At 40.6% G+C, this 25,554-nt stretch overlaps 1 protein-coding gene across 4 annotated transcripts in view; it reads left to right on the forward strand.

Moving 5' to 3' along the window:
• Nucleotides 1-7,518: 7,518 nt before the first annotated feature.
• Nucleotides 7,519-25,554, forward strand: part of si:dkeyp-72e1.9 (syntaxin-binding protein 4) — a 108,971-nt gene continuing 90,935 nt past the window's right edge. The window contains exons 1-2 of one of the 4 annotated variants that reach the window (XM_056401693.1): nucleotides 7,524-7,909; nucleotides 8,866-8,990. In XM_056401693.1, the coding sequence (XP_056257668.1) occupies nucleotides 8,968-8,990 (23 nt within the window). In that variant the 5' untranslated portion in view covers nucleotides 7,524-7,909; nucleotides 8,866-8,967. Of the gene's footprint in view, nucleotides 7,910-8,865; nucleotides 8,991-25,554 lie in introns of all 4 variants that reach the window. The other 3 variants (XM_056401690.1, XM_056401689.1, XM_056401688.1) reach the window with 3 other exon arrangements.

Consider the following 25,554-nt stretch of genomic DNA (forward strand, 5'->3'; position numbering starts at 1 on the left):
CCTCCACCATGCTTCAGTGTTGGGATGGTGTTGTTCAGCTGCGGAACACTACCTGGTTTCCTCCAGACCTGAATCTGAGAACTGAGACCAAACAGTTCAGTCCTGGTCTCATCAGACCAGAGAATCTGGTTTCTCTCAGTCCTTTAGCTGCTTCTTTACAAACTGTCACTGAGGAGAGGTTCTATTTGGACTCTCTGACATGAAACCTGTCAGTGATGGTTGTTCTTCTGGAAGTTTCTCCACACAGGATCTCAGTAACTCGGTAGGCCCATGGTCACCTCTCTTACCAAGACCCTTCTCCTGATGTCTCAGTTAGTCCAGGTCCAGGTCTATAAGATTCCTGGTGGTTCCAGACTTCTTCATGTCAGAATGAGGGAGACCACCGTTCTTCTCAGGAACTTTCAATGCAGCAGAAATGTTGTTGAGCCTCAACACAGTCCTGTCTCTGAGCTCTGCAGCAGCTCCTTCCTCCTCATGGTTTCTGCTCTGATCTGTTTGTCAGCTGTGAGACCTGATATAGACAGGTATGTCCAATCAGCTGAGTTTACCACAGGTGGACTCCAGTCAAGGTGGAGAAACATCTCAGAGGTGATGCAGAGAAATGGAGGAACCTCAGCTAAATTCCAAGTCACAGCAAAGAGTCTGAAAACCTATGTCAATGTGATATTTCAGTTTTTACTTTTATATAACTTTTCCCATTCAAGTGGGCTCAGACTTTAGACCGTCCGCAGGCTGTTTTATCTGGAAGCTAGATTCACTGTTGCTGCTGCATCTATCATTTCTGTCATTTTTGTGTGTGGGACCGTGTCCTGTCAAGCAGAGGGGTGAGCGGCATTTCGGACGTTTACACCCGCACATTGTGGATAATCCTGGGATCTTGACTCAGCTCCCACTGTTCTGAGATCAGTTATGATATTGCATGCATTATTATACATATACACAAATGCAAGTGGAAACTGTACTTGCAGGTTAAAAAATTATTTCAACCCTCTTTTCCTCCTCAGTGTTAAGAGGCAGTAGTAGCAACTAAATGTGATCTATCATCTCAGATCAGTATAAGTTGTCTTACTGATAAACAAGTGACTTCTTCAAATTTGGCATAAAATTCACCTGGACTCAAGAATGGACTGATTAAAATTTGGTGGTCAAAGGTCAAAGGTCAAAGGTGAAGGTCCTGGTGACCTCACAAAACACTTTTTAGCCATTACTCAAGACTTCACACAGAAATTATTACAAAATTTCACACACGTTTCATATTTTCTCTGATTCTGGATAAGCAGACAACTGCGAGGAAGTGATTCTAGTTCATTGATATTTGTGTCCAAACTTTTGTCATAATATGATGGTTATAAGACATTTCTTAGGACATTATCATATCGTATTTTGAAGACCCCCAACCCACCTACTCCACCTCATATCTCCACAACTAAATAAATGATATAAATATATAAACAATATTGATAAAAAGCAACAGGACAGCACAGAACAGTAGATTTATGATCAGAAAAATATATAAACAAACAAATAATAACAAAATAAATAAGTATTAACATACGTACAGTATACACACACACACACACACACACACACGCGTGCGCGCACACACACACACACACACTCTCACACATTGGATAGCCAGTTCCGGCTGACTAACCACTGTACCCCAATGCTCCCCCATACCCATATATGTCCACATATACAATAATAACAATATTAATAATCATAGCTTAGATTTTTATAGCACCTTTCAAAGTACCCAAGCCCACTTTACAGAGGAAGAAAACAAAAAGTAAATTCTGTGATGGACTTGATATGTGCCTGGAATGGGAAAATGGAGTCCAGGATGACACCCAGGCTGCGAACTTCCAAGGATGGGGAGATGGAGCAGCCTTTGATCTCCAAAAGTAGATCTCCAACCTTTCGGAGCAGAGCCTTGGGAGCCAAACCATGAGTTCCATTTTATTGCTGCTGAGTTTGAGTAGGTTAGATGACATAGATTTTTACAGACATACTGTTTACTGTACATGTAAATATAGTGCATCAAATGATGAAGAGACATTTGCAATGTGACAGGGTTACCTCATGGTGAAGCTATAACAACTTTAAAAATGATATGTCTGATATTGTGTTTTCAGTTTGATATACTGCCCCCAAGAGGCCAAAACAATCAATGAATATGACTTTAAATTTACCTCAGGAAACATGATCCAAACCTTAATCATAATAATACAGAAGCAAAAACCAAATTAAAGGCTGGGATTGATAATAAAAATTCAATGGTAAGTTAAAGTTATTCATTTGTTGCATTAATAATTTAATTATTAATTATTCGTTGTAGGCCATTTTAGTAACAATTTTACTTTTTAAGTAAAAAAAAAAGTCAGAACTTTAACTATCTGATAATTTAGACACATCAATTAAATTTTTTCATTCCATGCGTGTAATTGGTTTTTCTTGTCCTGGTGGAAATGTGTGTCCATAAAAACAAGGTAAAAGTTGACTTCTTCCTTTTGTTTAAGTAAACTTGACAAATTAACACAAAAGTTGTAAAACCAAGCCCCCAAGTCAAACTGCTTGTGGTCACCTGTCCTACTTGCTGTGACTGAGGCTGTGTGTGTGAGTGTGTATGGTTTCAGGGTTAATAGTCAGAGCTAGTGGCTGAGGAGTTTGGGGCAGTGACATGTTGGATTGACTGGATTAGCTGCTCCTAGCTTGTTAACCTCAGAGCTCCACTGTGAGATTAAGGTAACTGGAGGATTGGTGTGTACACAGCCTGATAAGAAACATATGGGAGGAAGGTTTTACTAACTCCATCTCAGTCACCACACAAGCTTCCAACATAAGCTTTACTGGACGTTAAGATTATGAAATAATTACAGATGAATTATGAGACACAAGGTTTTACTTTAACATCATTGGTATAATTTGGTCAAACAAACAAGAGCATTGTGCGTGAGGCTCTTCTGGTCTCAGTGAGAGCACAAAGTTCAAGTTCAGGCTTAATAGCCTGCCTGGTGTATAAACAGTGAACTTTGGTTACACTGATTTTGTATTCTTTGACCTTCCAGTAGTCTTAAGTCTCAGCGTCCCTAGAGGCTGCAGTATTCAAACACCCCAAAATGCAAAGATACTGTAAAATACTGTGGCTTAAAATTGTAATCAAGACAAGACTGTAATGAAAATCATCGTATTACTTTCAAGATTACTTGTCCTGAACCCAAGTTTTTGTTCAGGGTCAATGTTGACAGAAAAAGTTGTGCTAAATGTCAGGGTCATGTCAAACTATCCAACATTATCCTCTGAGCACAAGTCACCCATTGTACTGCCCCCTACCTGACACCAAAAAGGAAGTGTTTAAAAGTTTGCAATTATTTTAATTTGTCATTGCCTGTGAAGTGGATGAGAGCCGGCAGCAGCAGAGGGCAGACAAAACACTGGACAGCTTCCAACAGCCTTCACAGTCCAACAAGTCCTCCAACAATAATCACCGTATTGGTCGCTTGTCCCTACCCGGGATATGAACCATACTCACATCACATTGGAGCTGATCCTGGTTTAATAAAATGTCATCAGACTGATCTATCAGCTTGTGCTCCATCTCCAATAGACTAATTGCTGTTTGAATGATCTTCTGTGTGACAGGGAAACATATTAAAATGCTGTATAGGTGTTCTATGTTTATGGTTTAGCCTCCACATGACTCAAATATTTTACATGAAAATTTAAATGGGCAAGACTTCTCATGTAAAGCGGCCATGATATCAGTTTGCTGCTTATATTAGATGACCTCCCTGGGGGACAGGTCCTGTCCCTACATGACCAAATAAATACATTTAAAACATGAACCAAAAGTGAAAATACACAGAGAGGAAGGAAATACAAGACAAAAAATAAATAATAAAAAATAGCATGGGATCATGGGAGTTGTTTTCTTCACCACCATTAACATAAGCTCCTCCCGGTTTGGATTCCTTCAGTGTCAGTGGTTCAGGAAATCAAACAGACCCGGTGATTCTAACAGTTAAAAACACTGAATAAAGCAGTTTCACATTTAAAGTCAGTGTTTGAGCGACGCTGTACGGAAGACAGAGACTCAGGGAAGAGTTGGAGCTGAGATTGATGCTAACCTTTGTTCTGATTGTTCCTCTGATAACTTATGAAGCAGACGTTCAGCAGGTTTTTACCAGCAGCTGAATTATCCATAGAGGTCTCATCCTCTCCATAACAAACACATGAGGGAGGGAATAAAACCAGTAGAAACACTGAATAAAGCAGTTTGACTTGCTCTTCAGTGACACAAGACAGGACGTCTCCAGCAGCTGGGAGCTGAGCTGTCTAACATTTCCTCAGCTTGTTTCTCTGATAACTTCAGATCCAGACGTCCGACGACTAAAATCCTTCATCTGGTTCAAATATAGAGCTGAAAACCACCAAGGTGTAAAAACTGTTTGTCACTTCAAACTAGATAAAAGTCAATGTTGAGCTTCTGTCAAACAAACACACTGACACATGGTCATAGAGGATATGATGTCACTGACAGGAGACCAATGACACGTATTGTTACCATGATTAAAATCACAGATTTCTCTGGTTTGAGAATTGATGGAAACATTTGTGATAATGTAAGAACACAACTCAACAACATACATAACATAGGTCTAGATATTTTTAGATGTTTTCATGTGGAAAAGTTACAGATTATAATTTAAATAAAGGTATTTGTGGTACTTGATACTTAAAGAAAAAGAAAAGCAGAAATAATTAAATCAGTAATATTCATATTGTAGGTGAGAACTCCCTTAGAGTGTTTCCAGTCAATGAGAAATATATGTGATATAAGACAAATTTATTCAGCTTATTAAAAGTCACCAACAGCCACACAATATTCAGCAGAGTCTGTTTCCTCACTGATCAGCTCCTCAGTTTAAATGTCTGATGACATATAAGTAGCAACTGTTTCTGAGCTCTAGCTCGAAATCCGAATGCTCTGCTCTGCTTCTAAAGACAGTGAGACGGTAAACGGTCCACAGCAGGTGTCAGTTGAAGGATGCCCAGTAGGCAGCTGCTCTCAGGGTGCAGCTTGGTCAGAGAACAGAAAGACAAGCACGAACACACCTGAAACTAATTCTAATGAGTGAAAATAACATCCAACATGTTTGTTTGGAGCACATCCTGTACAAGAACTGGGCTTGCAGTCATGAATACAAGATGATAAGAAAGCATTTTACACAGATTATGTAAAAACAATATAAATCATGGGCTTTATCACACCCACACTACAGGGGTGTATCTTCACGTCCTCTTTCACTGAATGATCTGGATTAAGGACGAGTCACAAAATGGTTCTATACATTTGAAGATTTGTTCCTCACAGGCCTGTTCATCCAGCACTGCGGCAGCTCATAACAGACATACAGGTGTGGAAAACAAATGTACCCTTCTCAAGTGCAAAGCTATGGTCATGAATCACTGTTGTGCATTTGGAATGATCAATCAAACAGAAGCAAACTAGAGAACACAAGGACTTTTCTTTGCTCATTTTCATTCGATTGAATGAACCTTGGAGTCCAGTATGCAGTTGTTAATCAACCATGAACAAGGCAGGCTTTACTTTACTTCACTTTACTTTACTTTACTTTACTTTACCAGGGCCATCCACTCTTTAATCCACTGGGTACATCATTTAAAAAAAACAATAACAAAACAAGATATTTAAATTCCCCTCTGATAAAAATCCAGAGTTTAACCTTGTTAACATCCATATGATATTTTTATAAAATACAAGACATATGATGAGTGAAATAATCATCAACACCATGACTGAGTGTTTCCACCTTGAACTGCACTGAACCAATGACAGTCTCATAAAAACAGATTCAGACAGCCAGGGTTTCATGTCACAAACCTAAGGAACCAATCCTGTCAACTTGTGGGGACAGGGGGCGGGGCTAAATAGACCTGAAACTTTGTCCTTACAGAGAGAGAGAGAGCAAGAGGGAGAGTTAGCATTAGCACAACTACTAACACTGTGTCAGCCACTGCCAGTTAAACAAACAAACAACGTACACAAATAAAAGATGCTAACTACGCTAACCGTTCTGATCCGTCTGCTAGTCTCTGGTTCTGGTCTCAACAGACTCCTCCTCTGAGTCTGGGTCTGACTGAGACTCAAACATGTGGCTGAGTTTCTCTGATGTTTCCTCCTCTAACCATCTTGATACTCTCTGCTCTTTCACCTGTCCACCTGCAGCAAGCAGGTGGTGGGCGGGGCTCAAAGCCTGATCCAGATTTCTCAATCAGGAAGTAAGAGTAGATGAGCTTCACACTCAGTTTTTGATTTGTTTCGCTTTTTAAGTGGGATAATCGTGTAAAACGAAATATGAATCATAGCAGAGGATTTTTACAGAGTTTAAAATGTGTCTGAAGAACACATCAAGCATTTCTTACAGTCTGCTGAACTTCAGTCTGGTGTCTTCTGGTGTCTAAATTTCAGTTTAAATTTGAATGTTCGTTCCCCTGTAGACTTGTCCAGCTGATTCCAGATAGTGTGTGTCCTCCTCTCCAGAGCTTTTGCTGATTTTCTGCAGCCTAACCATTAGTGGTTGTTGGTGCAGCCAACATGTTGGTTCAACGTTGTTTTCAAATGAACAATATTTGCATATTCATAGACAGGCTACTGTTTTTTCAATAAAGCAGAAGTGAATATAATTTTCACTCTGTGGACTAACTGAAGTTTTATTTCGAAAAACCACATCAGACATGGATTATTGGCCTATAATTAGACTGTAGCTTAGATATAACAAATACTCAGACTTCAGATAGACGATGTCTAAATTCATCAATTGCACAAAGCAGTTTAGTTTTTCACTATCTTAAGATGGACTGTGATACAATGAATTCTGGGTAAATAAAGACCTTTTTCAAAATAAAAAAAAATGGCTGACTGAGGAACCACATCCAACCAACCAGGAGAAAATGTTTGTTTTGTGGAGGAAATCTAAGGGTGTTTTACTTCAAAAGTGAAACAATAAAACAGTATTTTGGTCTATAAAAACCCTAACCCATCTAATTGCTCTCTCCATAATAATGTTAGAAGATATGAGCCATGTTTTCCTGTATTCTTTTGTTCGGTGCTACTGGTCAGCACAGGTGCCATTGGTTGTTACCATGGTAACATTGGTCTTAGGCCTGAGTTAGCCTGGAGGTAAGGTGTCTAATGTTTTTGGCTTAAAAGGAGTCAGTGTTTATTTATGTGAAACGGTCTGACTTAGATCAGACTGATCTATGAGCAACATGAAGTCTGCACCAACACTACAGACCAGTCTGAGATATCTTTATGAACCGGTGTGTTTTATCCGACATGAGTGACAGACTTATTTTTCCAAAATGAACTGCAGCATCAGCTGACATAATAAAGTCAGTGGCGTCATACGGCTAAATGAAGTGGATCTTTACCCGAGGTAGGCTACTGTTATGACCGTTTTTTCAAAATGAACCTTGAATGCAGCGTCACTGACCCAGGACTCAGGTGCGCGCTGTCCACACAGACCGGGTCCTCGTGCCGACCGGACAGCACACACCATCAGGACTGTGGAGCGGGTGGAGGGAAGCTGAGCTTTGGTCAAACCGTTACGGTCCGTCAGCAGTTAAAGGATTAGAGTCAGACCGACAGAGCTCCGTTACCGGAGAGCAGCGTCGGTCTCATTGATTTGAAGGGGGGGTGAGTGCTGACACATCTACGCAGTCAGCCCGCCGAGGAGCGGGCGGAGTGATGGTCTCCGGGACGGCGGCACTTTGTTTCCACGCTCAGCACAGGGGCCGGATCTGGACCACGTCTGGGTAACATGTCTCTGCTGAAGCAGCGGGGGAGAGAGCTCGAGCGGTTCGACGGACTGTCGCTCATTTACTGGTACGCGAACCAAGTTTCATTTGTTGTTTAGTGGTTTGTCTAATCGCAACACATTAGACAAACAAACCAGGATAATTACTAATGATCATTAATCAGTAGGTTCCCCCAGTAGACTGCACACACACACACACACACACACACACACACACACACACATTGAACACACGAGTCAAAAAGTTGCGGGTGTTGTAGTTCAGCTAAGTTGAATTTAACTGTAGATTTTTGATCCTGAACTCACATACAGATATGAAAATCTGCTGTTATGGTGTTTGTTTCTTTGCCAAATTTTGAATTTCTTATTAACTTTAACTACAAAATAAGATAAATAGCTTTATTAGCAAAGCTTAACTGTCCCATGTGTCTGTTTCAATAACTAATCAGTGTAAATGCCTTCAGATCAAGCAGATTCATAGTGAACATTAACAGTTAAGTTTAAGGATTGAAAGAGTTGGATGAAATCTTTATAGGGTTGGATTCAGTGATATTTCTTAATTAGATTGACAAAATAAGACAACATGATGCAGTGATTTATCATCATTATGATTCTTTTTTTATCACACTATTGAAACACCATATGGGATTATATAACACAGTGTTCAGAGCTGAACAGGGTCTGTAAAGCAGAGGTCAGGCTGATCACGTCTCCTTGAGGAAAATAATATGAGAGTTTCCAGATAAAAGTGTTAAAATGTGAATGGGTCCACGGGGCAGTTTTTGAGAGGGCGAGTTCATTTTGTGCTCATGTTATGTCCCAAGGGGAGGAGTCAGTCAGTTAACTGTAGGTGCTGTGTGGACTGTTGAGCCTGGGTCAGACAGGAGCACTTAAAGGCAGGCTGAGGGGAGGTGATGTAACACTGCTTGGTAGCCCCTCTCTGGATGACACCCATCTTTTTCCAGCCATCTCTTCCACAAACAGAGCCACCACTAAAGCTTCCCTCATGATTCTCTCCTCCCAGAAATTACCTGAGCTCTGGGACTACTTTCTAATCTACGTCTCAGGAGCTCTTGAGTTTAATCCTGACAGTGAAGACGTAGACCTGGGACTGTTTCCTCTCAGGATGAACCCCACCATTAAAACCAGGTAGGTGAGAAAGGGGGTAGGGAGAGACACGCTGTTTTAACTGCTCCCAGAAGAGAGACAGTTTGTCTGATGGTTTGTTTAGATGAAGTGTAGCTCACCAGTAAACCTGTGACAGAGTCATTTGTGTTGCGCACAGAGAATATTCAGACTTGTAGATCATCTTGTGTATGGTTGTTATAGAATATTAGAGACTTGTATGTTAAGTTTATACTTTTGTACGAATTATATTTTAAATCTATGTCCTCCTGGAGCAAGAACCTGGGCGGAGTAGAAAATGGTCACGGGTCTGTGGTCTCAGGTCCGTACTCTCATGTCTGTGGTCTCAGGTCCGTACTCTCATGTCTGTGGTCTCAGGTCCGTACTCTCATGTCTGTGGTCACAGGTCCGTACTCTCATGTCTGTGGTCACATGTCTGTACTCTCATGTCTGTGGTCAAATGTCTGTACTCTCATGTCTGTTAGATCGGTCAACTACGATCACATGATCAGATGTTAGACTGACTTTATGAACAGTTTGATCAGTTTGAGAATATGACGCAGTGTCAGACGAACATCCAGCTCAGTGATATTAGACCACACCATGGATGTAGCAGGTTGTAATTAGCGTAGCATTAAACAGCAGGGCAATGAACACAAGTAGTTTGTGTTTTGAATGATTCATTTACTGACTTGTGTCGAACAATTGGAAACATCCATTCAGAGGAGAAGCTGCAGTGCAGGCAGTGGGCAAGCTAAGCTAACAGGCTAGGCTATGAAGATGTAGCTAAGACAGCTTTCATCTGCAGCAGTGTGTGTAACAGAAGTGTAACAGACTGACTTTGTCATGTTTCTGTGTAAATACATCACATATAAAGAAACTGTCTGAGTGAATGATGAATGAAAGGATGATTTCTGTCTTTTCATCTTTACTAATTAACCATTTAATTCACTGAGCAGCTCAGAGGCTACCAGCATCTTTTAAGGTGGAATGTATTTAATGTTTTTACCCAATGCATGATTGACATTTGGAAATCAATCAAAACACCTTAAATGTCAATATGATAACTTTGACTATTCATTAGTTTTTATTAGCTGTCTACATGACATACACTTTAATGATTATTGGATCTTTAAGATCTTAAAAGTGTAGATAAAGCTGCAGATAACATTGGTCTTATCGAGCTGCTGCTTCCCCTCAACGTTATAAAATCAGAAATGTGTCCAAATGTTGCCTTGAAGATGGAGCAGATTGAATTACTTCCTTCTTTATGTTTTCCATTGCTCTCACTGCACTTTCTTCTTGCTCACGCCACAGAGGAATACCTGGGCAGAAACTGACACGGCATCATCTATAGGACTGGCGAGCTAACCTCATGTCAGGAAAAAATGTAAACCAGCACTGTTACAAGACTGAAAATTTGAAACTATAATTTTTTTTAAATTTATGACTCGATTTTGACTTGGTAGAGACAGAATTGCGATTCTAATGTGAATTGTCTTTTTTAACAAGCCCTTATCACATCATTGACAGTTCATGATCAGCAGTGATCATGATCAGTGTTTAATAGTAGTTAGTAGTAGAAGCTGTGACATCATGCTAACACCACAAATCTACTGTCACACATTCCTGTGATTGCTCTGCTTTTTTTGCACACCATGAGTAAACCTCGATCATGTGCTAATGTCAGCATGTTTGAACCACAGCTCACTGGTTAGGTGCGAAACAGTATCAGAGTGGATGAAAGTCCTGTATATGAATATGCAAGGTTATAAGAAAAAAGTAATTTACATCAGTGGTTAAGTACTATAAGACATCAGACAACAGAGTCTGCCCTCTTTATTTCCACTGTGTCGCTGGAAAACTCTCTGGTACTATGTTGAAGACAGTCAGCAGATTATACCAATGCTGTTGAGGTAGATGTTTTAATTTAATTAAATTTCTCATTTCCATTTCTAAAGTTTCATTATTTGCCCTGAAACATCTGAGCAGTGATACATGGAGCATGAATCGCACAGTGAGGCCGCCAACACAGATCAAACCGGATGTTAAGTCAGTAGACAGATGGTGAACCACTGAGTGCAAACTCTGTTCTTTTCCTGTCCCTGTCTCTTCCACTTGTGTTTCACATTTTGCTTTTGGCACTTGATGGTTGGCTACACAGAAGCATCAGGCCAATTCTGGCCCTTTGTTGAAGTTCAAACATCAGGCTTTCAGTCTGGCTCAACTCTGATATGATGGAAGCAGTCACTACAGCATGTTTGTAATATGTGTGTTGTGGGAGGATTTTAATCAGCAGGCAAACATGGGATGAAATTCTGCTCACAAAGAAGCTAGTCAAGTTTTAAAACCAGCTTTAATGGTGATGGATTGGTAGACAGGGGGTCAGGGGATGTAATAGTGAGGAGGTTGTAAGGGACGATGGACTGAATAGTCAATGGAGGGACTGGCAGACTGCTGAGGAGGACTGATGGGGAACAAATGATGTTGGATGGGCCACAGGGGAAAGAGGTGGAGGTGGTGGATGAAGGTAGAACTGTGGGATTGGGAGGTTAAAGCTGAAGTCACCAAAACTTATTTGGCAGAATGTACTGGTGTGCTGTGACCAGAGGCAGGTGGGGTGAGGGAGGCAGGAAACAGACTGGGCAGGGCTGTAAGCCTGAATTACAGGAACTATCATGTCTAATGGGCAGCAGACCACAGAGTTGGAATAATTTCACTTTAGATTATAGCCACAGGCAACATTTAGCAGGTTCTAACCGCTTTGCAATTGACAGAGAGCAGCAGTCGAATCATAGCTAATTATGCTCATTAGGTAAAAATCCAACATGGTGGTCTCATGGTGGGACAGCCTTTCAAACTTTTTGACCCTTAGATATAGCGCCACCAAATGGCTGAATGGGATCATATTTTTTGTAAATCATTTACACATAATTTCTATTTATGGTGCCAATTTTCATTTTGCCATTTTTTTGCCATTTTTGAGAAATTGAGAAAAGTCTAAGATGGCATATATTGATGGATAGACCACGCCCACTTTCATCAATCAATATGGCACTACAGATTTTGGTTAATACATGCCCCCAGAACATGTGTACCAAATTTGGTCAAATTCAGTCCACCAGGTTTTAAGGTACACATTTTTTGTATTTGTGGCGTCCTCTATGGGTTGGGCTCAAAATGCTTTGGTAGGCCTGTTCCTTGTCATGGCCTGAAGATATCTACCAAGTTTTATGATGATTGGACAAATGGTTGATGAGTTATTGCTCAATATTGCCCAAGCCCTGCCTTTTGTGAAGATATTTTGGTTGATGGCGGCCATTTTTTTTACCAATCTTGATCATTTTGAATACAAATGTGTATCTCAGTTCCCCAAAGCTGCATACCAAACTTGGTGTTACTATAGTAAAATTATTCAAAAATGTTCTATTCATTTTATACTAATTAGCAAAAGAAACCCATCTAGGCTGACTTTTATGGTTCAAGAGGCTTTTTCTGTAGAGCACATTGAGCTAGACTTGTGTGTCACTGGTGTAAAAAATGACATAATTTACAGAGTGACCACAGTAACTAACCCCTGGAGCTGGAGCTTAGAGGTGAAGTGACAGTTTACCAGTTTAATAAACACATGATTGCTCTGGATTACCTGTGTATGGATTAAGAAGAGTAAGTGCATGTTTTACCAGTGTAAAGTTGTGCTTTGTGCATGATGTTACCACATTGGTTGATCAGTTTATGTATGGAGTCTAGGTAACTTATGCATATTCAGTAATGTTGAATGCGAAACCTTCCAACCTTAAACTGAGCCACCAGCAGCCATGACACCATAAAGACATATATGCTTTTTATTTCAGTGAAGGAAATTAGAACAGTGAAAGTTGAAGGGTTATTTATTCAGTGTTTATTAATATTGATTATAGCCTTGCATTAATAGTTTATTACTGACCTTGAATTTTCAGTTTTCTTTTCATGGTCAGTTAGTGTTAGGGATGTCCCAATCTTGATCTCAAGTATCGGATCAGACGAATATGGGCAATTTTTAACTGATCTGGGATCGGCCATCACCCCGATCATTTACATCATTTGTGGCAGAACGCAAACACTTAAGTAACTTAGCATTAGCAACCCCATGGCTTAGATTTTAGCGGTGTGGAAATATTTAAAACTAGAAAGCTGCGTTCAATACTGCGAACTGGATACAACATCTAAAAACGAAACATGCAACGGAATACAGCAAGTTCACTAACGCAACACAGGAAAAGGCTGTTGCACCGAATCAACAAACTCTGGACAAAACTTTTAAAAGGAAAGATAAATATCCTCGAGAGAGCAAAAAGGCCAAAATTATTACAGAAAAGGTAGCATAGCAGGTGATTTAAAATATGATGTGACTGCTGTTAGTCTTACAACAGACATTTGGAGCTATTCCGTTTGCCCCATGTCATTGCTTAGCCTCACTGCACACTGGATTCATTCATCCACTTTAAGTTTAAGTTTAAGCGTGCAGTATAACATGCACAGCAGTTTCGTGGGTCTCATACAGCAGAGCATGTAAAACAGGAATGGTGATTCGTGAAGTAGAATTTTGATTTTATATGTGAGTTTTACAACAATGCTAGCTGCACTAAGCTAAATGGATTAAGCTGACAACATCTTTTAGTTACTTTGGTAACTTAGTTATTTTTGTAAACAAACAAACAAACAAACAAACAAACAAACAAACAAAAAATCTAGGCAAATACAAGTATTGGATCGGGACTCATTTTGGCAAATACTCAATATTAAAAAAAATCGGCTCCAAAAAGGCTGATGGGGACATCCCTAGTTAGTGTGTAGTGATAGAACAGAATATGTAACATGATTGTTCTCTGTGGAACAGAGGATTTCTTGAGTTATTGGAAAAAAATTAATTTATCAATAATAGAAATAATTGTTAGTTGCAGTTCTTCAAGTTGATTTTTGAGTTGAAGTGTCCAGAAATGAATGGAAACCAGGACTTAAAAAACACAGCAGTATATATATATATATATATATATATATATATATATATATATATATATATATATATATATATATGGTATAGTCCATTAAAAATTTGGGTTGACCAAGCTGGCTTCACCATACTGATATGAAGTAATGTGGAGAAAATGGAAGATATACCCTCATAATGTGTTGTAGTACAGCTTCAAATTAATTGGTTAATATTCAGATTATTGAAAGACCCCTCCAATGAAAATCCAGTTTCACCTTGTAAACATCCGTATGATATTTTTATAAAATACAAGACATATGATGAGTGAAATAATCATCAACACCATGACTGAGTGTTTCCACCTTGAAGTGCAGTGAACCGATGACAGTCTCATAAAAACAGATTCAGACAGCCAGGGTTTCATACGTCACAAACCTAAGGAACCAATCCTGTCAGTTTGTGGGGACGGGGGGCGGGGCTAAACAAACCTGAAACCGAGAGAGAGAGAGAGTTAGCATTAGCACAACCAGTAAAACGTGTCAGCCACTGCCAGTTAAACAAGCTAACAAACATGAACAAAAAGATGCTAACTACGCTAACTGTTCTGTACGGCTGCTAGTCTCTGATTCTGGTCTCAACAGACTCCTCATCTGAGTCTGACTGAGGCTCAAACATGTGGCTGAGTCTCTCTGATGTTTCCTCCTCTAACCATCTTGATACTCTCTGCTCTTTCACCTGTCCACCTGGAGCAAGCAGGTGGTGGGCGGGGCACAAAGGCTGGTCCAGATTCCTGAATCAGGAAGTAAGAGTAGATGAGCTTCAGCCCCAGTTTTATGCGTGAAAACCATGTGAAACAAAATATGAATCATAGCAGAGGATTTTTACAGAGTTTAGAACATGTCTGGAGAGGAACTTTAATTCAGCTAAAATGTTCATTAGTGAATTCATCAGAAAAGTCATGTGCACTTTGCTTCTTGAACCTCTATTCCCATGGAAACATCTTGCTTGAATAATGTTAAGTATGTTCAACCTTTCTCTGAAACACCTGAAACCTCACAGAGAGCACATTGTTTTACTTGGTGTCCTTGATTTTTATTGTGAGACTGACCACAGGCGGTGACAGCTGTGGCAGGTGTGACTGGATGCACTCTGACAGGTTATTTACTCAACTCCTGTCCTGTGGAATTCAGGCCTCTGGTGGCAACAAACATCACTTTGGTTCTGCTGTGACAGAGGAAAACAACATGCTCTCATTGAGTCACCTAGCCTCAGCATCTCTCACCTCCTCATCTGTCACACACTCTTATGAAATTCCTCTCCTTTGTTCCTTTCCTGTTAATTCAAGGTCAGTAGTGAGTAAATGTAATGATATACTGTAGGGCTGCTCAACTATGGCAAAAATCATAATCACAATTATTTAACATGATTCTTCATTGACTTTGGAAACACCACACATTTATTGAATTTTTTTTTTAATTGTCTTTTTAACAGTGGACTTTCTTCAATTTTAAATACAATTCAATGGAAAAATACATTCAAAAAAGTTAGCTAACTAGACAGACAGACAGACAGACAGACAGACAGACAGATAGATAGATAGATAGATAGATAGATAGATAGATAGATACTCAAGCCAGTATTTTGTGTGACACCCAGTCATCATAATCATAATTTCATAAAGCATTTTTTTGTTTGTTTTAGAAAGCCTAGTCTGCAAGCATTACAACACATCAACGCTTGCAGCAGCAGTGACAGTGAATCTAATATCAAGCACTGACAAAAAAGAGGGTTCTCCTGTATTTAAAAAACCACTTATACCTGATAATTTTGGTGGTAAAAGGATATAGGTTAAAGATATCTGAGCGTGGGATAGCAGCCAATCAGGACGTGCACTCTCCAGACTATACAAGTATATAGAAAGTGCTCAAGATGTTGCGAAACAGAAAGCGGCACAATAATCATTTTATCTCGATTATCTGGTTTTCATAATCGTTGTAAGCCAAATTTAAAATAAGATTAAATTAATTGCCCAGCCCTACTATACTGTTGTTATTTCAGAAATCCATCCCCTGCTGCTTTCACTGCTGCTGGACAAGTTGCACAAAGTGTCTTCTAACTGCACGTCTGCTTAAGTTTCCCACTTCTGATAAAGAATAGTTCATTGCTTTAGAAGCATTAGGGAATGTCTCCCACACCTTTGATGAGACAGTCCCAAACCAAACTTCTCCATCTAATGTGAAACAGAGGCAGTTTTTAGGAGGGCTTGTAGACCTCAAAAGGCAGACAGCATCCCCTCATTGAGGGATTGAACAACTACAGAGCAGTTATCTATCTTGTTCAGTGTTCAAGTAAAAGTTGTGCTGCTGACCACTGAAAATCCACAGGGAACGATAAGGGAATCGATGAAGAATCGGATTGATAAACAGAATCGATAATGGCATTGGTATTAAAAAAATCTTATCACTTCTCATCCCTATCAGCAGATATAGTGCTTAGAGTTCTTGACCAAAGTTCTTCTTGTGTGGTTACTCAGGAAGAGTCCTGGTGGTTCCAGACTTCTTACATTTCACAGTTATTGAGGCCACCGTTCTCCTGGGAACATTAAAAGCTTAAGAAATGGTTTTATAACGCTGCCATGATCAATGCTAAATTTTTTATTGACATGCAGTGTGAACTGTGGGACCTTGTTAACACAGGTGTGTGCCTTTCCACACTAGGTCCAATCAATTCAGTTTGCCACAGGTGGACTCTAATTGAGTTCTAGACATATTTCAAGGATGATTAAAGTAAACAGGAAACAGCTGAGTCTGAACACGTGTGTAAATGAGAGATTTCAGTTTTTGATGTTCAGATTCAGTTTTTAATAAATTTGCAAATTATTGAGATGATTATTGAGTGCAGCTTGGAGGGCACAAATGACACTTGTATCCATATAAAATGAAATCTACAGCACAGTAAAGTTAAGGTGTTTGCATACTTTATGGAGCCAGGGTAAATGCTCATTTAACAGCATTTTACCATAAAGGGAGCAGTGGGAATATGCTGCTGATACTGCGGTACCAGAGGATCTGTTACAGCAATCTGATTGGTCCATAAGTTACAGATTGGAACTGTGAGTAGATGAATCACAGTACAGCTATGGGAAAGCACAACATCAGGTCAAACTGTATGATGGTCGATGAGTATCAACTCATGAAGGCAACAGAGGATGTCAGCAGTATTGGGGGTGTTTGAACATTCACATCCTCCAACTTGAACAACCATAGAGGTTGTTTGTTCCAACCCTCTGATATGACCCATTGGAGTGTCTCTTGAAATAGTGCCCCTATGGTGACAGGTGTAACAGACCTTGGATGTCATTGTTACAATAATAAACACATGAAGTCAGGTTTAGGCACAAAAACTTCTTGGTTAGGTTAAGGAAAGATTGTGGTTTGGGTTAAAAGAAGTACTTCCTTAAGATCAGACAATCTTTGTTGTTGTTTTTAAGTTTGGGTTTGGTACCTTCACATGGGAACCAAACACCAGTCTCCTATGTTTTATTGACCCATCCATCCACCCCAACCTTCTCCTAATAAAAAAGACGACCGATAGGCTTGTTTTGTACAGGTGGACCGTCTCAGCTTGTGTGATTGATGGTTCTGGGAATGATGTGTAAGGTGCTCTGCAGAAGATGTTGATCACCTTCCAGACAAAGGCCAGTTCAGCTCAGTGATTGGACAGTCAGTTCATGGGAAGGTCCTTTGGGTTTCTCTTTCTGGTCTTTCACAGCAATAAAGTCCCAGGGAACATTCAATGCTTTGCCAGTTTTTTCATTTTCCTAGAGATATGCTTCAATACAATACCTGAGCTCAAGGCACTGCAACTTAAGAAGTGACCTGGGTTCAAGTCCAACTCGTGGCCCTTTGTTGCATATTATCCCCTTTCTCCCTCTCTCTCTCTCTCCCCCCTTCCTCCCTGGTGTCCCCCTGGAAACAGCTGTGTTGTGAGTATTTGCAGCACGTCTTGTCAAATTGATGAAGACGTTTTCTGAATGTGTTTATGTTTTGTCTGTTTGCATGTGTTTTCTGAAGTTGCAGTGTGGTGAGCTCTCAGGGCCACCGTCGTTTCAAAGTCCAGAGTCCGTTGGACATCACGGTTTGGTTTTTGCTCTGACATGGCGTTGTGAGCTGATAATCACACTGATGTAATTATCAGTCCACACAGTCATTTTTCTCGACGATCAAAGAAATATGTTGTGTGTTATTATTTCTGTAAGTCAATATACAACAACCTTTACAGCTTTGTCCATCTCATCCAGACTGGTTGTGATAAATGTGGTTTTTCACTATCATTTTTAATGGAAAAGGCCAAACATCAGTGTCTTCACTTGGGGCTGGTTATCAAACTTTGCCTTATCATGAATAAATCACATCCATGTCAGTGAAGCAAGCAGCATGCAGCAGGCTTGGACAATGATCTAATAATGCTGTTTATTGGCTGTTTATTTACATAAACGCTGAGTGAAAATTTGTAATGTTGCGTGTTTTGTAATTTTTCTTTTTGTTAAAATGGATTTGATGAAATTGGTATCTCTGAGAGTCTGTAATGAAGTCAAGGTATCGGTATCAGCACTGGTATCAACCCAACTCTAGTCTCCACTACATACTGGAATAATATGGAGTTGTGAGGCCACCTCCAATACTTCCTCACTAACTGAATTTAAAATGCCTTTTATGCTCAGGCGTGTTTTTAGATCCACACTGAATGGAAATGTTTGACTATGTTCCTCAGCTCTGAACACCTGCATTCTCCTTCTGTAGTTGTCTCTTAAATGTAATAGACACTTAGAGAATCAGCTCCATTCTTCCGTGTCAGGTAAAATCGATGATCAGTAATGGGATTTCAATTCACCCACTGTCAACTACTCTTGTTCCCATTCCCTGTGGTGATGATCGATTCTGTGGTAATGACTTCATTGGGTTTGATTTTCTCTCTACAGAGGACTTGGATCCTGGAGGAGAATGCTGACTGGTTTTGCCTCCAGGGAAGTTTTCTAGTTGCTGAATTCTCCATCTCAAACGATTGATGTTTCTTTACTTAGCTGACTGGTCTGTTGTGTCTGTTTAGACGTGTCAAAGGGGAAAGACACTATTCTGTTTCTTCTTTACAGGAGCAGATAAGCGGGCTGCTGCTGTGTGTCCTAACGGCTGTAATTAGCTGAAACAAGCTCAATGCCTTTCATGCAGCTGAAGGCTAATTAAGTGATGTCGAGATTTTTCTTCATCAGTGTTACCCTTATTCAAGAAAAAAAATCTCTCTCAACGTAGGCACAAGCTCTTCCTTACTCAGGCTACGTCCACATACCTACTACATACTACTGAAAACGATCTCCGTTCAGACGAGTGTTTTAGCTCAGTATCAGAAATAATCTCCATCCAGAAAACACATACATACATGGCTGTTCACGTACACTGGGCATGTGCGAGCCGGTGTAAACAGGAAGCAGATTGTTTCCTCTGCCGTTTATTTGTTACAGTAAATCCTCTGAACGAGGAACAGCAAAGACAGTTGCAGCATTAAAAGAGAAAATGTAAGTGAACAACAGCTGCTAGCAAAGACAACAAGGTCAGTAACACTGTAATTCATTATGATGTTGTATTCACCACTGGTAGTCCAGGCTGATGAGAGCCAATCAGGAGAGACTGGGGGTTTTTATGTCATGGTTTATGACAACACAACCCCAGAATTTTCAAAATAAAATGCAACCCCAGAATTTTCAAAATAAAACCGGTCCAGCAGCGTTTCCAAAAGTCTCAGTTTTCAGTGCTAGAAAACTACACAGTAGTGTGGGGAAGATGCGAAAATGTAGCAAAAGAGATGTGTTTTTAAAAAAAAACGTAGTAGTGTGGATATTGCCTCACCAGTTGATCTGTGGCTTAATACAGTGTGCGGCTTAGGTCCACAGGTGCACAGTAATACAGTAGTTCAACATTTGAGAATATGTAGTTCCAACGTAAAGGCCTGTTTGACGGCAGAAAAAGTGGTGAAAATATTCCAAATAAAGCAAACACTTCAACTGATATTAAGTTTTTTCTTTTTCCTTTATCCTTGAGGTCTGCAGAGCCATTTTTTTCATTCCTCCGCACCGGTATCAGTCAGAGCTGCAGACATAGTGCAGGTTGTCTGTCCGTCCCATTCTCCATTGCTGTGTTTCTTGGTGCATTGTCACTGTGTGTATATCAGTGGAAGAGTGTGACACTATTTTGAATGATGCATCCCCCACGTTCTTTGTGCATCCTCATCCACAGAACAAGCAAATTCATTGTTTCATAGTGCTGCTAGCAGGGCGGGCCCTGGCAATTTTGGCCCAGACCAGCCCCCTCTCATTCGGCTGAACACCACCCACCACACCTCCTTTGCAGTCCCCTTAAATATGCGTACTGTACTACAGCTGTGTTATTTTTTGTGCCATGGACAAGTGTACCAGTTTACTCACTTGCTGTTGACTGACTCCCTGGCAATCATGTGGCTGTGGAGTACACAACATGCATACTCAAGTAGAAGTACCAGGAACTGGCAAAGAAAAAGCTCTGCTAGAAGTATCAATCATGTCAAATTATTTGATGTGCAAAACCCTGTACAAATTAAACAGTATAATGGTAATGACCAAATAGTTGTTCATTCATGCAGTTATACATGCATAGAGCTGTTCCATCCTACTTCACTGCACACTAACTGTTCAATTCATACAGATGTCAGGTATCTAAATATTTATGTTTACTATTACATACAAGGGGCTTACACTGTCAATAGATGATAACTCTTCATGTAATATTAATGTTCAGAAGAGTCATAGACCTGTGCAAGTGATGCACACCACAGCACAGCAACAGATTGAACACACTGTAGGTGAGGAAAAGATTTTAGTAGACTACATGTAGGGCCTTCGTAATCCCACTGATAGTAATAACAGTAATTTATATAATAATAGTTACCACCTTCCTGAAAGTAAACATAGTACAACTTAGTTTACTGTTGTTGAAAATAACAACTATTTTCCCTGTACTAGGTCAGTTAATTATAAGGCATACAATAGCTTATGCTACACTATTTGGCATTGATTGCCTGAGTGAGCATCAGCAGTAACGTTAGCTGATGATGATCTCTTTATGATACTATTATCTTATTATTATCATCCACTTTAATAGAATTAACATTACTCAGCATCATGGTCAACATCTCAGCACACACAGCCCGACGTTACTCCCTGCTTCCACTACACTCTCCTCCTGCTCACTGTGCTCCTCGCCTCCCCCCTTACACTCCTGCATCTCCTCCTGCTCACTGTGCTCCTCGCCTCCCCCCTTACACTCCTGCATCTCCTCCTGCTCACTGTGCTCCTCGCCTCCCCCCTCACACTCCTGCATCTCCTCCTGCTCACTGTGCTCCTCGCCTCCCCCCTTACACTCCTGCATCTCCTCCTGCTCACTGTGCTCCTCGCCTCCCCCCTCACACTCCTGCATCTCCTCCTGCTCACTGTGCTCCTCGCCTCCCCCCTTACACTCCTGCATCTCCTCCTGCTCACTGTGCTCCTCGCCTCCCCCCTCACACTCCTGCATCTCCTCCTGCTCACTGTGCTCCTCGCCTCCCCCCTCACACTCCTGCATCTCCTCCTGCTCACTGTGCTCCTCGCCTCCCCCCTCACACTCCTGCATCTCCTCCTGCTCACTGTGCTCCTCGCCTCCTCCCTTACACTCCTGCATCTCCTCCTGCTCACTGTGCTCCTCGCCTCCCCCCTCACACTCCTGCATCTCCTCCTGCTCCTCTCTCTGCTCTGATGAGAGACGCCGTAGAAGTTCAGGCTGTTGTGGCCCCTGAGGCAAACATACGTGGGATTTTGGCACACTCGGCGGCCCCTGCATGTAAATTCTTGATTTTTCATGCTTCTCCGCACCTCCCTTCTTCTGTTTTTGATGTTGCTGTCCGTCCATTTTGAGCGTCTCGCTCCTTCGTCCACAGGTGTGTCGCTCTGAGCGGCGTTTGACACGGGACACAGAGAGGACAGAGAGGGAGGGGTGGGGCCAGCACAGTAGGAGATGTGAATGGGCCAGTCTGGTGTCATAAGAAAAAATGAATCAATGGGCCACTGCCCCAGTTACATGGGCATTTGTTTGTGTTTGTGTATGTGTGTATCATCATATTGGCCCCAGGGTGAGTCGGCCCACCAGTCCAGCTCTGGCTGCTACTGATCAAGAAGATCACAGTACCTTCATACTTACTTAGAAAAAAAGAAATGTTGAACATTTTAAGACAAGTTTAAAAAATGTGACCAACTTTTCTCAAATATTCTGATTAACCATGAGTGTCGTTCAACAGCAGATGAGTCATTTAAAACTATATCTGAACATTGCACTGGATTACAGGTAGACCACACTGAACTGTGTGAGAGGACTTGATTGACTCTTGTTTGTGTCCACCTTGTGCAAACATACTTCTACAACTACAGAGTCAATCTGTGTGTGCTTATCTGAAAAGGTTGTCTCAGCATTAAATCTCAATGCAACTCTTCAGTGTAGCTTCCCTGTTTATCACATCACTTGTCCCTCTGATCGGCTTATGTGTTAGTTTAAAAAACGTGCAGGTTCTCACAGGAAATGAAATGGAGCAGAGAGAATCTCTAATGCATGTTACCTTCTCATCCTGTATCTGTCCAGCTGGCTGTTTAATGTTTGTCATTATTACTTCTTCATTCTTTTAAACGTCCTTTGGAGAGAAACTACGTCTTTTAGTTCTTAGAGCGCGAATATTTAAATATTATATAATCCCTTCCATTATTAGACGCAAAGCTTTCAACTACAAAGGAACCACGGTGTGGTTGGTTTTCTTTTTCTTCAGTCAGTGCAACATCTCTGTTGTCCTCTGATATCACACAGATAACATATGGAATAATCCTTTTAGTAGAAGACTTAAATTCATACTAGAAAGGTCTAGAGAATATGAAAATCAAAACTGTTAATGTTAATACATGTTCTCATCCTTCCTGACATGTTCACAATTCACCAAAAAAGAAATCTGCTGAGCGAATGAACACAGGCAGGGAGAGCACTGGTAAAGTCTGGTAGTCCCAGGTCAACCTCCTTTAATCAGCTGTGTAGCCACACAGCAGTGGTGCATTTTAATATTTGAAATATGAAATATGCAAAAGCTAAAAGAGACTCCATAGTACTTTTTTAAATGAATATTTTATAGAAGGGAGCAGCCTTTGATATGTTTGTATCCAGTTTTTTACACAGGTTTGATTATTATTTTTTTCTCCAGATCACAGAATAGCTATTTTAGCAGCAAACTGCAAGAAAAATTTTACAAGAATAAAGTCATAATATAATGAGAATAAATGAAGCTTTAAAATGAGGAACATGGAGCATCATGTGAAGTTCTACTTTAGCAGACGTTTCACAAATAAGGAGAAATTTCATCTTTTGGCTCATCATCATCATCATCATCATCATCAGGAGATTGAAAAGACTGTGAAGAAACTGAATTAGACAGAAACAGCAGCTGCCAGAAGTTTACAATATGGCCTAACAGACCAAGTAAGGCTCTGTACCATCACTATGAGAATGATGAGATGTCTTCCCATCTATAGAGGGCAGCCTTGTAACTGGAAACCCTTGAATGTGATCACCCGACTCTTTAGTTTGTGTCTTCTCTTTGTATTGCTCTCCATCACACAGATACGTGTGTGTCTGTGTGTGTGGGCGTGTGCGAGTGGGAGGGAGCAAGAGACGGAGAGAGAGAGAGGGAGCATGTGTGTGTGCGTGTGTCTCTCTGTGATTGAGTCCGGGCCTGTTTGATTTCTCCGTGTGGATTGGATAATCCCATAATCTGATAACGACCCACTGTGCAGATTTAGTGATTAAAGTTCTGAGGCAAATGGTCGTTGCCATGGCTGCCAAAAAGAAGAGAATAAATCTGTGTGTGTGTGTGTGTGTGTGTCTGTGTGTGTGTGTGTGATGAGAAATTGTGCGTGCTTGGGGGGAATGTCAGTGCTGCCAATGCTCAGAGTTGTGCATATGCCATTGTATTTAGAGTATTTAGAGTACACACACATCTGTGGTAAAGGGATATTATCAAGGCATTTGTCATAAATTATTTCAGTGTTTATTGCTCTGAGCTGATTTGTTCAAAGACACTTAGACATGCCAGATTTAATCATTGCTTTAATGCAGAAAACATCATCATTCGTCATCATTACGTTGTGTTAATCATTAAGCTTACATTTATGGTCAACATGTTTTCAGGTAGTATTGTTCTGTACAAGGCTGTGGGGAGGGAGGGAGGGAGTGGGGGTGCAGCAGGAACTTGCATGTCCACAATTCAATAAAAAAAAAACAAAAAAAAACGTTGATATAAATTCTTATGTTCATTTTATGTCTAGCGACAGTTAGAGCAAGAAGCATTTTGTTTGGCACAAACATTCACTAGGACTCAAGGATGAACTGATTAAATTTTGGGGGTCATAGGTCAAAGGTCTAGGTCACATCGACCCCACAAAATGTGGTTTTGGCCTTGTGAACGCAATATCGCCGTAACGCCTTGAGGGATTATTTTACAATCTGGTACAAACGTTCAGCTGGACTCAAGGAAAAACTGACTAGATTTTGGTGACTAAAAGTCAAAGATCAAGGTCACAGTGACCTCACAAAACATGATTTTGACCTTATGAGTGCAATATCTCGAGGACTCCTCAAGGGAATCCCTTCACATTTGGTACAAACCTTCACTTGGACTCAAGGATGAACTGATTAGACTTTGGTGGTCAAAGGTCAAGGTCACGGTGACCTCAGAAAACACTTTTTAGCCATTACTCAAGACTTTACACAGCAATTGTGACAACATTTCACACAAATGGTTCATATTTTCTGTGATTCTGGATAAACGGGGATGTGACCTGAAACTACTCTGAGTGGAGGAGGGAGACAACCATGAGGAGGTCATTATGGTCTAATATAATTTTAATTTCACTAAGTGGTTAATAGTGGATCCGAGGTTTCTTTGGCGTGCGACAGCACAAGAGAATGGGATGTCGACACATAGCCTCACATCAGACCTCTGATGATGAAATTTACATCACATGGACCTTCAACCCTGCTGCTGGTTGATTTCCTTCTATGGCCCTACCGTTTGTCTGGTGTTCAGGCCCGACACTCATTGTATGTACAACTGTTAACCATCATCCTCTGCAACTCGTATGTCAGCAGAAGGACTGAACTTTGTGCAAGGTGTCGCTTTGCTTATCAAAGAATCATCTAAAGGAAAGAAGCTGTTTCAATCACAATTTGGCTGTGAAGACATTATCATCAACATTTCAGGCTCATGCTCGTTCTCGTGCTCATGCTCGTGACAAAGGGCAGTTTGTTTATCTTGTTTGAGTAAATTCTAAGGCTTTTGTCATACAGACACACCTCAATCAAAAATCTCCATCCAAAACTCTGCCATTATGTAACTGACTAGACTTTGCTACGAGCCGATTGGCTGTTGAAACAGATGACGTGCCTTCTATTCTAACAAATATACAAAAAGCATTAGGCTCTATAAATGTCCCATCTAATGGGAATAAATCTGTAAGGGACA

Source organism: Seriola aureovittata, chromosome 17, assembly GCF_021018895.1.
Source record: "Seriola aureovittata isolate HTS-2021-v1 ecotype China chromosome 17, ASM2101889v1, whole genome shotgun sequence".
NCBI classification, from domain to species: Eukaryota; Metazoa; Chordata; class Actinopteri; order Carangiformes; family Carangidae; genus Seriola; species Seriola aureovittata.